The sequence below is a fragment of the Syngnathus acus genome, chromosome 5 (assembly GCF_901709675.1).
Source record: "Syngnathus acus chromosome 5, fSynAcu1.2, whole genome shotgun sequence".
NCBI lineage: Eukaryota > Metazoa > Chordata > Actinopteri > Syngnathiformes > Syngnathidae > Syngnathus > Syngnathus acus.
Genome location: NC_051091.1, coordinates 5,020,263 through 5,034,224, shown reverse-complemented (window position 1 = coordinate 5,034,224; position 13,962 = coordinate 5,020,263). Strand labels below are relative to the sequence as shown.

At 40.6% G+C, this 13,962-nt stretch overlaps 1 protein-coding gene across 4 annotated transcripts in view; it reads left to right on the top strand.

The window, feature by feature from the left end:
* Positions 1–11,768, top strand: part of kif21b (kinesin family member 21B) — a 38,786-nt gene extending 27,018 nt beyond the window's left edge. For 2 of the 4 annotated variants that reach the window (XM_037251511.1, XM_037251510.1), the window contains 8 exons: positions 2,723–2,859; positions 2,954–3,134; positions 3,269–3,433; positions 3,942–4,059; positions 4,156–4,326; positions 7,133–7,332; positions 7,795–7,922; positions 8,651–11,768. In XM_037251511.1, coding sequence (XP_037107406.1) covers positions 2,723–2,859; positions 2,954–3,134; positions 3,269–3,433; positions 3,942–4,059; positions 4,156–4,326; positions 7,133–7,332; positions 7,795–7,894 — 1,072 coding nt within the window. In that variant the 3' untranslated portion in view covers positions 7,895–7,922; positions 8,651–11,768. The remainder of the gene's footprint in view (positions 1–2,722; positions 2,860–2,953; positions 3,135–3,268; positions 3,434–3,941; positions 4,060–4,155; positions 4,327–7,132; positions 7,333–7,794; positions 7,923–8,650) is intronic. The other 2 variants (XM_037251513.1, XM_037251512.1) reach the window with 1 other exon arrangement.
* Positions 11,769–13,962: the final 2,194 nt, after the last annotated feature.

The following is a 13,962-nucleotide window of genomic DNA, read 5'->3' as shown; positions in this document are numbered from 1 at the left end:
ATTCTTCAAAAAGAAACAAATGAAGCAACATTAATGAGATGGTACACGATACGAAACAGACGGTGTATTTTTTTTTTTTATTATTATTTTCATCTGACTCTTTACTATGAATAATTGACTTTGTGTCTGATTTGCAAAAGTCTCCAAGCAAAACCGTAGAGAAAAGAAAAAAACTCGTAATCTTAGCCAAAATGTTAAAATGGCAGAAAAAACAAAACAAAACTTGGTACAAAAATAGCAATTAGTACATCTCAACAACTTTTAAGCTTGCCAATTAACACCTTACACTTGTTTTTCTCAAATCTAATCTGTATGAAAAACTGCCAAATTGACATTGTTCTGTGTTAGCGAGAAGCCAGACTGGTGTTCTTTCAGCCTTGAGTATTTATACCTGTGAAAGATAACAACACAGATTAATTTGTGAGCTTTAGAGGTTTTGTTCAAGAGGACTGCACAAATGGTGTCATTTTATAATGATGTACACAAATCTTTTCTCCTCTCAGTATTTCTTACTAACTCTCAATTTGATGGGGCTTTCACACAGGCACTTGTGTCTGTTTCTCAGTGTGATGCAGGGAACACACACTGATCTGCCTCCACATTTCTCATTATTTTGTTGGTCCCCCAAGCTCGGCACTGCAACATCCATTAGCTGCTCTTACATACTTCATAACTCTGCACACTATGAGATCTTTCATTCTGATAGAGCGGGGGAGCAGTTGGTGCTATTCGGTCCACTGCTGCGAGAAGCTCGCTATATTCCAGTTTGCATCCTGAATGGAGGGGAACATGGGGCAGATGATGTAGAATGTATATCTTAATATAAAAAGGAAGATAAAAAAAAGAAAATTCAATGTTTCATTCCATGCCGTAGCAATGAGCTCCCTGTAGCCTTGACAACAAACAGGAATGAGGTTCGCTCATAAAAATACACTGACCTATTTCACTCCTAGCTTTTACTTTGTTAAATTATCATTCTCCTTTCCCTCTCTCCTAATAGTATTTTATTGTTCATTTTACAAGTTACTTTTTTTTAATGTATTTATTTCCCCGCCAAAATTACAGGTAGGGCATATTTTACAAGAGGCAAATGTGTCTTTCCTTGCAATGTTTCTGGTATTCTGAGGTCGACGGGGGCTAAAAAAAAAAAAAAATCATACTTTTAATGTCCCCCTTTGATATGGAGGTGGCCAAAGTATTTTTTTTCTTTCATGGAAGCCCCCCAACCCATAAAGGTGGTGAACATGGTTGTTGCATGTCATCTTATGTGTTTCTCTGCAGGTTGCACTTGCATTGTTTTTTCTTTTTATAATTTTATTTGTTTTGTTTATTGGCTGATTTTTTTATTTGGTTTATTAATGCAGTAGATAGCAATGTTTGTGCATTTATCTCCCAGCTTTGTTTTTATATTGGCACCAGCCAGTTAAGTAGAATAGATACCTGGAGAAGTATCATCACTTTTACTGTCTATCGGGCTTTTTTCCATTATCCAATTTCCTGTTCAACACTAGCAAGTAAAATCTCTCAGATGACGCAAATCATTCTTCATACAATCTTGCTGACAGAACAATATAGATCAACACAATTGCCCTGATTGCATCCATCACCTGCCGGTGGTTGCTGGGCAGGATTCGACTCCAGCCCTGCAAGCCAATAAAAAAAGCCAGCAGGAATATGAAGTCCAACGATCACTAATGAAACATTCAAGATACAAATTAAAAAGACCTATTAGAATGGCAAACCAGTCGCACTGTTTACTATTTCCTTCTTTACCCACTTTCATCCTCACCCACTTCACGCACACGCCCAGAGCCCACTAGTGTTATTAGGAAACCCACCAGAGACCAATTTTCTCACAATCCTCCCACTTCACCATCTCCCTGCACTTGTCTCACTCTGCTGACTGCTTTCCAGGATCTCTTCGACTTTGGACTGTCAGCGTAACATGGGGGGAGGGTCAGTGCGTAGAACATCCAGAGACAGTTGTGTGTACCTTTTTAAACAGGAGTCACAATGGCATGTTTGCGTGTGAGATGAAAAATAGGTCGATTAACAAAGAGCTCTTGTGGATGAAAACACTTTCATTTAACTTGGAGCAAGAGATTGTCCTCGAGTATGTACCGTATTTTCCAGACTATAAGGTGCACCTAAAAACCTAAAATTTTCTTAAAAGCCGACAGTGCGCCTTCTAGTCCAGTGCGCCTTATATATGGACTAAATTCCTAAATCTAAACTGGCCCGAAGCATTGTGTCATGAAATCAATCATAAGTGGCCCGCTGAAGACTATGAATCATGAATCAAAAAGACTATGGATCATTATTTTGTGATTATAAATTAGTTTGTTGCGTCTGAAGTTGAAATAAAAATGATAAAATGGAGAATGATTTGATTTGGATTAAAAATCTGACATGGTGCGCCTTATAGTCCGGTGCGCCTTATATAAGGGCAAAGTTTTAAAATGGGCCATTCATTGACGGTGCGCCTTATAGTCCGGTGCGCCTTATAGTCCGGAAAATACGGTACTCTCAATGGCCGCAGCATAAGAGCTGTAACAACACATTGCGAATGACATTTAAAAAGTAAATATCTGGGGTTTTTTTTGTGTGTGTGAAAACGCATGTTTGCCTGCGGTTATGTTTCCATCTGTAAAAATGTAGGAGCGATCATATGCTCTCGTTTTGCCTGGAGGAAGTAACACGGCCAATGATGATCTTTCTTCAGGGGTGTGATTAATCCTATCGGTGGCGTGAAGGGGGGCCGGACAGCCCCCTTGCAGTGTATGTCTGTAGCCGAGGGGCATTCAAAGCCCGTCCTGTGTGTGGACGCCACAGATGAGCTGCTGTTCACTGGATCCAAAGGTAAACACTTCAGCAACGCGTTGATAAAACCGAAGTGGTTGAAAAAGAAATTCATTGAAAGCATCGTCTTACGCATCTTAATACTTTGTTCCAGATCGTACCTGTAAGATGTGGAACCTGGTGACAGGTCAGGAGATTGCCACGCTCAAAGGTCATCCCAACAACGTGGTGTCAGTTAAATACTGTCCCTCCTCGGGTTTGGTCTTTTCCGTCTCGACGTCCTACATCAAGGTGTGGGACATACGAGATTCGGCCAAGTGCGTCCGTACACTCACGTAAGTGCTTGTCTACTAGTTACAGGCTGTGTAATTATTTATTATGGTACAACAAAAAAGTAACATGATTTGATGCCGCTGTACCTGTCCTTTGTTTGTACATTTCATTTTTTTTTTCTCTCCCGTTGATCCAGTTCATCAGGACAAGTCGTGTCAGGCGACGCGTGTGCCGGCGCCACCACCCGCACAATAACATTTGCACATGGTGAATGTCAGATCAACCAAATTGCACTCAATCCATCAGGATCTGTTTTGTATGCCGCGACTGGAAACACGGTTCGCATTTGGGATCTCAACAGGTACAGAACATTCTTTTGTTTTATTGCTTGAATGATATTCTTTTTTTTTTGGTGCGTCAACAAAATATGTCTCATAGTGTGCAATCTACTTACAAAGCTCCTTTATGATTTTTATAGATTTTATTAATTTATGATTTTTTTTTCCTTGTAATGATTACTGACAGACACAAATCTGACATCAATTGCAAGAAATACTTTTCATCATTTTATGGAAGATACTAAAAAGCTACACAATACTGAAGAAGTTTTTTTTTTTTGTGAAGGTGTTAACACTCTTTATATTTTGTATTTATATTTTTTCATTTTTCTTGAGGGACACAGAGAAACCAGAAAATCTCAGAGTTTATTGACGCGTAGGAATTCTGCCAAGATCCAAATGCATTTAATATAGACCCTATTAGTATCAAGTCGGCCTCTGTGACAGGGGCTCAGCTGGGTTTATTGGTGAAATTGTAAAAGGCTTTGTGCGGTGAAAATGAGCTTCAACTTCTTGTATGTGTGTGTTTAGGATGCAAGCTTTGGGCAAGCTGACCGGCCACATTGGTTCCGTCATGTGTTTGACGGTGGGACAGTCTCTGCTGGGCAAAGATCAAGTCATCACTGGCTCGAAAGACCATTACGTAAAGGTAGTTGCACCTTTTAAGACCTGAATCTGATTTTTAGTAACATTGTCAAGATAATCGTTAAAGATATTTCACGGTGCTTTGTACTTCCATTTCCAGGTCTTCGATGTGGCGGAGGGCACTCCGGGTAACATCGGCCCGGCTCATAACTTTGAGCCACCGCATTACGACGGCATCGAATGTTTGACCGTGCAGGGAGACGTGCTGTTCAGTGGATCGAGAGACAACGGCATTAAAAAATGGGATTTGGAACAGCAGGAGCTCAGTCAGGTATGCTTTATGTGTGTTGTGGCCTATTGTTTCAGAAGAATGCCAGCTGAATAATAAATACCTCTTGCACCATACGGCGCATATGCCGTCACTCAAGTGATAAAATCTAGGTTACATGTGACTGGTGTCAACAACTGCAAAAAACACTCAATGACACAAAGACTTTTCTGCTCCAGAGTGGGGATTGCTGCTTTATAAGATTTAAAGAAACCATCTATGTTAAATCAGCTTGATGTTTAAGGCATCTATCGTCTGCCATTAACAATGTCCTTTTAGCGAGCTGCTTCCACATCTTCCATATCAAAGGGTTAGTGGGTCAGGCTGAACGACTGAAGTCTGGCAAAATTGCACTTTTTGTCTGGCTACGGGGTCAATTAGTTGCACCCTCGACGTTGAGTTGATCTGGAAGGGCACTTAATAGGAGCTCATGTCATTCCGACAATGCGGATGTGCCCGTCAGGCGCATTTGTGTCAAGTTCGGGCCTCACGCAATTCCATCAACACTTTTCAGTTCTCATTACAGGAAGGCGGTGTGTATTTCTTTTCATGTGTTATGTGAGGAGTGTCATTCAGCTGCCTGTCACCGCAGCGCTTCCTTCTTTTCCTCATTTATACACGGTATTCACTCTTTGGTGCTTGTGTGTCAAGTGGCAGGAAAGTGTGTCAACATCAGGGCCCAAGATTCAGAGGGAAAGAAAGCGTGTGTTTTGCGTGCGTGCGTGCCTTTCCTTCCGCGCTGTCTCTTGTGTATCGCCTGCCTATGTTAAAAATGCATAATCTTGCACCTTGTGAGACTTCATTCGCATGCACATTCATTTGCATATTAAGCAGCACGTTGTCAAGTTTTTCACAAGTTACTTTTTATTTTTGCTTCAATCTTCAATCATTTTCCCCCTAATTTCTCCCAGAAGACTAAATAAGAAAATAAGGCGCTGTTCAAAGACTCATTTAAATCCGAGTCGGTGCTGCGGTCCGTGGCGTCTCACCTCTACTTCATTTACCAAAGAGCCAATACAATCTATTTTACAGCCTCTTGTCTAATTATGAAGTTGCATCCGAAAGCAAGCACGGGATATAAAATCATATTGTTGTATATTACGCCTCTGGAACGCTACCTCCTCGTGGAGCTGTTTTGTTCTCAACCTTTGTGTGGAAAAGTACAGTGCACAACCTCGCGGGAAGCAATGGAGCACTTTGTTTATAATTAATCTACACCGTGTAAGTGTAAATATAACTCTCAAAAACACTTGTGTACACACACGCTGTAATTTCAGTTGGTCACTGGGTTCATGCAATGCGGCTTTGGCATCTTTTATTTATTCCATCACAGCATCTGGTGTTTTCTGTGCCGTCAGGTTGTCAGACCAAATATTGCACTCACCAGACCAAGCAATTAATAACTCCATGCACAAGTCAATGAAGAATCCAAAGAATGTTTTTTCTTCTTCTAAATATTAGCAATGATTTAATTTGTTTTAACCTCGAAGATTCAAAGGTATGATCCGCTCATTGCAAAACAACTGGGACAAAAACCTCACACGAGGTCGTCGTTTGTGTTCCATAAAATGTTCTCCATTTTGGCGCTACTTCACTTCTAATATTTTCTTTAATTTATGTATTAAGAGAGAGCCACTGAACCTTTTCCGACCTATAGATCCCATCTCGAACTGACAAACCTTTGCTGACCCCAATAATGAGTTCCCGCTTATCGAGTGCACTTGAAGACCCGCGATACCGCAAGCAGTAGTTTGAAATACACTTCACATCTCAATGCGTCATTGTCATTAAGAAAAATACACTTTTTAAAAATCAATCGGCATGGAGTAAGTATAAAAATATGTTTATCACTATATTTTGTGTGTCAGCGTTGAAGCTTGCTTTTGAACATTTTTACTGTTATACGATACACTTCTATTTGAGATACCCTTTTGTGGTGGCAAAAAACAACAACATTCAAGCCAAAGCAGAAAAAAAACTGCTCATTGAGCTAAAGTCTCGTTTGTATGATGTCACGCAAAACAGCATTTGAACCACTATATTGTCAGCACAAAGGTCAGAATACACAAACGTTTGCACAAATGAGCCAACAACAAAACCTAATTCGTTGCATACATTCGCGCTTTATGAAATGGCAAGAGCTCCATAGAGACTCAACTATATTATGTATAAAAGCAAAAGTCCATTTTCCTTCAAGTCTGCATTTTATTTGTTTGTATCTAGTTCCATTTTGAGCTCAGGCATGGTTAGGGTTTTACTTAAAAGCTCCCCGGGGAAGGTATTATATCTACATTCATACCATTTGCCAGGTATTTTTGTCAGCATGTGGTAGTTTGTTCCAAACAATATGTGAGACCATGCAGAGAAGAACACATGAGGGAAATTAGAGAGCCAGAGAGGGAAAAGAAAAAACACACCGACAGATCACAGGCTGTCTTTGTACAGTGGAATATTAGATTTTTTCATTGTATTTCATTTTTTGTTGAACTTTTCTTTGCATGGAAAAAAAAACCCGATTTTGTTTTGTCATACTTTGAAAAGCAGAAAATGTGCCCGTTTGTCGAGTATTTGAAACAAGAAAGTTTGCCACTTCAGCACTAACATGGTTGAACAGGGCACAAATAAACAAGCTTTGTATCGTAATTATTAGCTGCTGCAATTCTCTTTTTAAACACCAGCCACTTTGAGGTTTGTGTCATTGGGAGTCACTCCTCATACACAAGGCAGCTCATGTTTCTTAACTGAATGGTGCTAAATTGAGAAAGTTTCCCTTTTGTTGACTCAGCATCTCTCTCCCTTCACTCAACAGCAAATCCCCATTGCCCACAAAGACTGGGTGTGCGCCCTGGCTTACGTCCCGGCGAGGCCGTTGTTGCTCAGCGGCTGTCGGGGCGGCATGCTGAAGGTGTGGAACGTCGACAACTTCACTCCCATAGGAGAAGTCAAAGCACACGACAGCCCTATTAATGCCATATGTAGCAACTCCAAGCTGATTTTTACTGCGTCCAGGTAACTTGGGTTGCTTCTGCACTACCATGAATCTCACTCAGGGGCTACCACAGTATGCAATTAATCAACTCTGTTGGGAAAGGATCTATTTTTTGCGACTGAAGCTTACGTTCAAAGGATGCCCCCTTACTCTGCACGGTTGGACAGATAAATCTCCCAGTGAGAAATAATGAGATTTAAAAAAAAAAAAAAAAAAAATGGTCATAAAATGAAAATCAGGAGAACATTTTTCCTGTCATTGGTCTTCCTGGTGTCAAACTCAATGTGAAAGAAGTTTCTTAAATGTTGATTAGAGGTAAAATGATGATCATTTTGTAAAAATGCCCCCCTCATATGCGGAACCATCTTGACTGACCTTTCCCCCTCTGCTTTCCGTCTTCCTCCCTCATTGTCCTTCTCCATTCTACCGCCACTATGATCCGACTGGACAACAATGCGTTTGTCTCAAAATGGCACCGCCAGTGATTGCAGAGTGAAATTATGGAACTATGTGCCCGGCTTGACCCCGTGTCTTCCTCGCCGGGTCCTCGCCATCAAGGGCCGAGCCACCAGCCTCCCATGATTAGCACCTTCCTTCCTTCCTTCCTCTGGTACTTTCTTATCCTTTCCTTTTCCTTCCCTAGTACGTTTCTGTCACCTTCATTTTCATTGGCCTATTTCTGCTCTCCTGTCATTATGAAAAAGGTTTCTGCTGCTGTATCGAAAACAAGTGATACAATCCGTGCAGTAAAGCAATGAATTGCAAAGGGTTGAACATCCCTCTGGCACACATGAATTCTTTTCCGCTCCAAACTAACTACTATTGTCGGCCCATCTTTCCCCATCAATTATCTGGAATTATCACCATTCTTCTACAGACGCCAAACTCATTTTGTCTTTAAAGTAAATCCCAATTTATAACCAGAAAAATATGGACTAAAATAACACTGTCTAGTTCAGCCGTGAAGTTTCATAGTTGTAACAGAAATAACTTCAGGGCAACTTTTGAGCCTCCAAGTTTAGATGATTGCGTTTTTAGTTTGTTCTAACAAAACCAAACTTGGCAACTGTGAAGTCAGCCTCATAAGCTCACATGAATTTCATAAAGTGGGTGATGAAGACAATTGACAACATTGACATTGGCATGCAAGCAACTTTCAATTATCAGCTTGAAAATAGCTTTTGAAAAGTGGAAAAAAGCAAACGTGTGTGTCTCTCTATGGAGACCTCACTGATGTTATTTATCTCTTGTGTTTTCCTGACTTCCTTTGCTCCCCTCCCCTCCCTTTTGTGAAAACACCCCACATCTCTCTCCCTCCTCCACCGTGCCTCTCTGCAGTGACAAGACGGTGAAGATCTGGCTGTCAAAGGTGTGGAGAAAGAGGTGACAACACAACTGACGGGCGGCGGTTGTGATCTGTGACCTCACTTCCACCACCGAGGCAATCCCACTTTTTTTTGTCACTGTGGAAAACGGAACATTTCCCTGAAGGGCAAGAGAAACAATTGTTCCTTTCATGTTTTTGTTTTTTCCGATTGAAATTTAAAAGTGCCGTCTGTCGCGATGCCACTCGGACAAGGCAAATGCATCTTGCAGACGCTGCTGGCAGCACGATTTCTCTCATCGTAACAAAATGATGAGTGCCGTGCTCTTTCCCCTGTTTCTTGAGGAGATTGAAAAGCAGAATACGGAACGGAACATCTGTGTAAACACCTCGAGTTTCCCGGAAGAAAAAAAGATTTGTCTTTTTTAAGATCAGTCATCATTTTTATCAAGCTGTTACACAACTCGACATCTCAATTTTTGCCCGAGATTTTTCTCTTAATTATTTATGTCACTGACTTTCTGTGCTGATCAACAAGTAGTGTTTCATTTTCATTTTCCCTACCTCATTTGTTTTTGGACTGTGCTTTCCAAGTGGGCGAGAACATCTTTATGGGTCTCTTTGCACAAAAACCTTGTGCTGGACTTGTCTGGCTCTTTATGTCTGCAAATGTGCCCTCTGTTGGCTCAGCCTGTCTTGTGCTGACCTTGCAAACAGAACAGCACACATCCAGTAGCACAAGCGAGGTGATACTACCCCTGGAGGAGCTCACTAGACTTCATTATCTTGTGCAAAAAGTCCAGACGACAGCAGAAATATGAAACACCCCCTGCAGACGACCGCAGATTAGTCCCAGCCCCCACCAGAGCCCCCAACAATCCCTCTCAGTCTGTTTACATTGTTGAGAATATCCGGTAATTGGCATGGGTGCAATCATGCCAATTAAGCTCATCGATCATAAAGTTACAGTCTGTAGTGCAGGAAAAGCAAATTTCTGGACTGGAATGATCTCTGAACGTGCTCCTTGGCGGATTCAGAAGTCAAGCACAGTGGAACCTCTTAGGTTGAACTCAACAGAATGCCAAACATCTGTCATTACCTCAAGCACTTTAACTGGAATGATGAAGGTGTCTCATTTTTCTTCATTGTTACTTGCTGCCTACGAGGAAAAAGAAATGGGGAAACGTAAGAAAAATGTCTTCCATACCATAAAGATCAGAAGTTGTCACAACAAAAAAGCCAAAGAAAGAGCCAAGCCCTCATTCTGAGCGATTCCTTTGACAATTAATTACTGACGTCTTGTGTAACGTCTTACAAGAAATTGCATTGAACCTTTGTTTGACATTAAAGTCTTCGGAATTAGGGGGTTCAATTCCAGAGGTTCCGCTGTAATTGATGTCGCTCTTCCAAGGAGAGAATGACCAATTGAGCCTACTCACGGCATGTGCAAAATGTAACAAATCCAACCAAATCACACTTTGTCTGTTCACACGTATTAGGAGTAACACAGAATGCTAATCTGAAAAACCGAGAAGGATGGCAGATCTCCACCTCTGACAGCAGAGGTGGAAATCTGCTTTCTGCTTTCCCCCTTTTCCCGGCAAGTGAAAGTCTGTGTGAAGCTAATTTGATTAGCGCTGTCACATTTCTCCCGGCTGCTCTGCGGAGGAGATTTCTTTTTGCTGGAAAGCAGGTCACAACTGAGAGGGATTCTGAAATCTCCCTCCACACTTCAGTTGCTCCATTAAAGAGTCGGAACACATTTCTTACGGACACTGATTGCAGAATTAATGTCCACTGGATATCCTTGTTTGTTGTTGTTGTTGCAGAACACCTAATTTGGACAGGATTCTTCAAGCAATCAAAATAAGCCAAATCCCCCCAGCCCAAGCTCCTGCACCCTGTACATGACAGAAATTCTATGAAATGATGCAAGGTTGTGTTACACTGAATTTCTGCAGTACACGCTGCTGAAACACTCCAAAAGCAATTTGTTTGTTTTTATCAATGCAAGTATGTGGACCTGCGTCACTGCCAGGCGTGTTGTTGGTTTCTATATTTTTTTTTCTATGTGGAGCAACTCAGGTACAGGTTGAAGGATCATTTTAGTTTGTCATCACTTGATGTGATTGTTTTGGGTCGCGTTATTTTTTTTTTCTTCAAAATGCCTTGTTTGTGTAAAAGGGGGCTCTTAACCGTATCACCCTGTTCATACTACTTCTACATTTTCATTTTTGTTTTTTTATCTATACACTTTTCTGTGTAGTCTTGCTCTGTTGTAAAAATCTTAAAAGTAGGTTTTCACAATTTGTTGTGTAAATCAGTGGAGGATTTATATAGGATTTGGCTTCCAGCGTTGGCGTTACTGTATTTTAGTCTGTGCCAATTAGCCAATCAAAGCCATTTGCCACTTTTCATATTTCTAGGTCATACCTGGAGAGGAGAGGATCTCACTGTGAGTGGCCCCCTACCGAAACACACAATGTTCATGGTACTAACTGAATGATTGCACATCTGAGAAAGGAGATTGCAGTTTGGAATGATCAGCCTCAGTGCTTAACACCTGCATCCAATTCGCCACGGTATCACACTGGATAGATTTCAAAGTCATCGCTTTTCCTTCCCTTCAACATCATTTTTTAATCTGGCCATCATTCCCTTCAAAGTTTGTGCCTAGTTCTAAAGAAAGGTTTGTCCAACGACAGTTTACCGCTTGACGTGGTGTAAATAGTCATGCCATAACTTTCATGTTTGCAAACTGACTTTCTTCAGACAGCCTCGCTTCATATTCAAAGAGTATTACTGGCCATGTGTGGAGAAAAAAGTTGAGGGAAAAAAAGGTCCTTTTAAGTTTTGTAATGTCATTCGAGGCAAGACTGTTGAGGAAAACCTAAAATAGTAACTAAAATGACCTTTGTTATTTCTCCCCGCTCATCAAACCCAGTCTTGAAGTAACGTCTAAAGTTAATCCTTGATTATTATCGGCTTTATTTCTAGTGATACAGAGCCTGCCAATCTCAGACTGAAAATACTAATACTCTCATACTCTGAAAGTTAGGCCTTAAATGTTTTTGTTTTTTTTAAATAGTAGCCACTGGCCACTGTTGTGAATAGTCCACAAATGTACTGTATGAAACGTAGTCTGAGACTGCGTGTTCCAAATACAGCGCAAAGAACGCACCCGTTTAGATCTTCAGTCAAGTCAAATTTATTTGTATAGCCCTAAATCACAAGCAGTCTCAAAGGGCTTCACATAGACAAAAATTGACAATTAATCTCAAAGCATCCCCTGATCTTAAGCTCCCAAGCTCAGCAGACGGTTCTATTGCTATTCGTCAAATGTGCTTACATAGGAAGACTCTTATATGTCTGCCTGTGTTGTAAATGTAGAGAGAGCTGCATGCAGACCTTTGTTCATGCAAGTCCAGTCTTCCACTGGCACCTTGATTCATTTTATTACGATAAAAAAAGAAAAAAAAGAAAGGTGTTTGCAGACGAACAGTAAAAAATCTCATGAGAGATTTGTTACCATGCGTAATGGTACAATTGAGCCTCCAACCAGCTCGAGGCACTATGCAGCTATGATTTAAAAAATAAAAAAAAATAAAAAGGACTTTCTACCAAAGCTCAATATCATTAAGGATAGGCTCTGGAAAACAAATATTGGAAAGAACATTTTACTCCCAAACAAACATGGAAGTAAGAATGACTTGCCATCGGATTTCAATTGATTCCGTGATCGGTCTCTGCAATATTGTCAAGCGATGAGTTAAAAGTCATTCGCTAGCCTGCGATTAGCACCCAGCCCGCCCATCGCGTCACCATCAAGAAATAGAAGCTCAGTCGCTAGCTCGACTTGCGCCTTGTGCCTCAGCCAACGGGCCTTACACCAGCACAATGTCTTTGTAGCTGAAGCTTCGTCCTATAAATTGGGATTCTGTTTTAAGTCTGCGGATATCTCAGCTTGCTGGCTCATTAACGGCTGAGAAGTCTTTTCATCATCTGGGCCCCCAGGACGGGATTGCATTTGCGCACAATCAAGAGGGCTGCTTACTTCTTTGCTGCTAGCCGCCAGCTCTCGGTCACACATCTCTTGTACAAATATACGTTGCAATGTCTGTGAAATCAATACTTGATGTGACATGAATGCAGGGTCAAAGGTCATTTGTGCCTTTTAATTGCACAGACTACTCATTCTTACAAATGAGTGTAAATGTGTGTATAGGTCTTTTTTTTTTTTTAATGTATGAAAATATGCATGAGAACCAAGCCATGTACAAACATGTTTCAGTGTATATAATGTAAGTAAATATTTAATGACAAATACAACGTTCCCTGAACACAATAAATAAGTTAACAAAACGTGATCGACTTTGTCGGAACCACTTTCAGTTGTTTTTCAATGCTTTGTGTTCAAGCAGTAGTATGTAATAAGATAACCTGAGAATGAAAGGAGACATTTATGTCATTGCCGTGGCAACCTCTGAATTGCCTACAGTGAACGTCTTCAATCTCTTATTACAGCCTTATTCCAAAATAGATTACTTCATATTTTCAGAGGTCAAAAGCACTCCGGAGCAGGATGTCATCTGGGAAAATCTTTTGAATGTAATTAGTACAAATGTGTTCATTGTTTGTACATGATTAAAAAACTGGTAAAAACAATTTACCATCCATCTCCTTGAAAATAATCCAATATATGTCAGAGTGGCACATTTTAATCATGTGCAATATGTTACTATTATGTAAACGCAAAGGCCTTTTTTTTTTTTTTTTGTCAGACATCCTTGACAAACCTGCTCCAAAGCGCTCCTGACCTCAAGACTGAGGTGACATTTCAACTTTGAGCAGGATAACAACCCAAAGTACCCAATCAAAATATCTAAAAAGTGGCTTCAGGACTGCTTTGTGAATGTCCTTCACTTGACTTCAAAAACAGGAATAACAAAATAGTGGCATTACATAATGGGAAAACTTTTAGGTTGCTCCAATCGTGATATTTGCAACTTACAGAACAACAGTTGGCTTAGCTTGGCTTTATTAGCTTGAGACAATGTCAATACTTGTTAGCATTCATTCAAAGCAAATATTAATTTGTAAATCAATTACCAAAACAATGCATGACATCGTCCTCTTTCAGAAGCTACTGGTGAATGTTCATATTCAATATCAATAGCGTTCCTTCCCTTTCTCCGCCATGTCACAACTTGTCAGCCTGCATTTATGTCAGTGGTTTTAAATAGAAGCAAAATGCACCCAGTGGAGCGTCGCAGACCTCCACTAAGGTGGTAAGATTCTGGTCTGCATATCAGCATACCTAGATTCT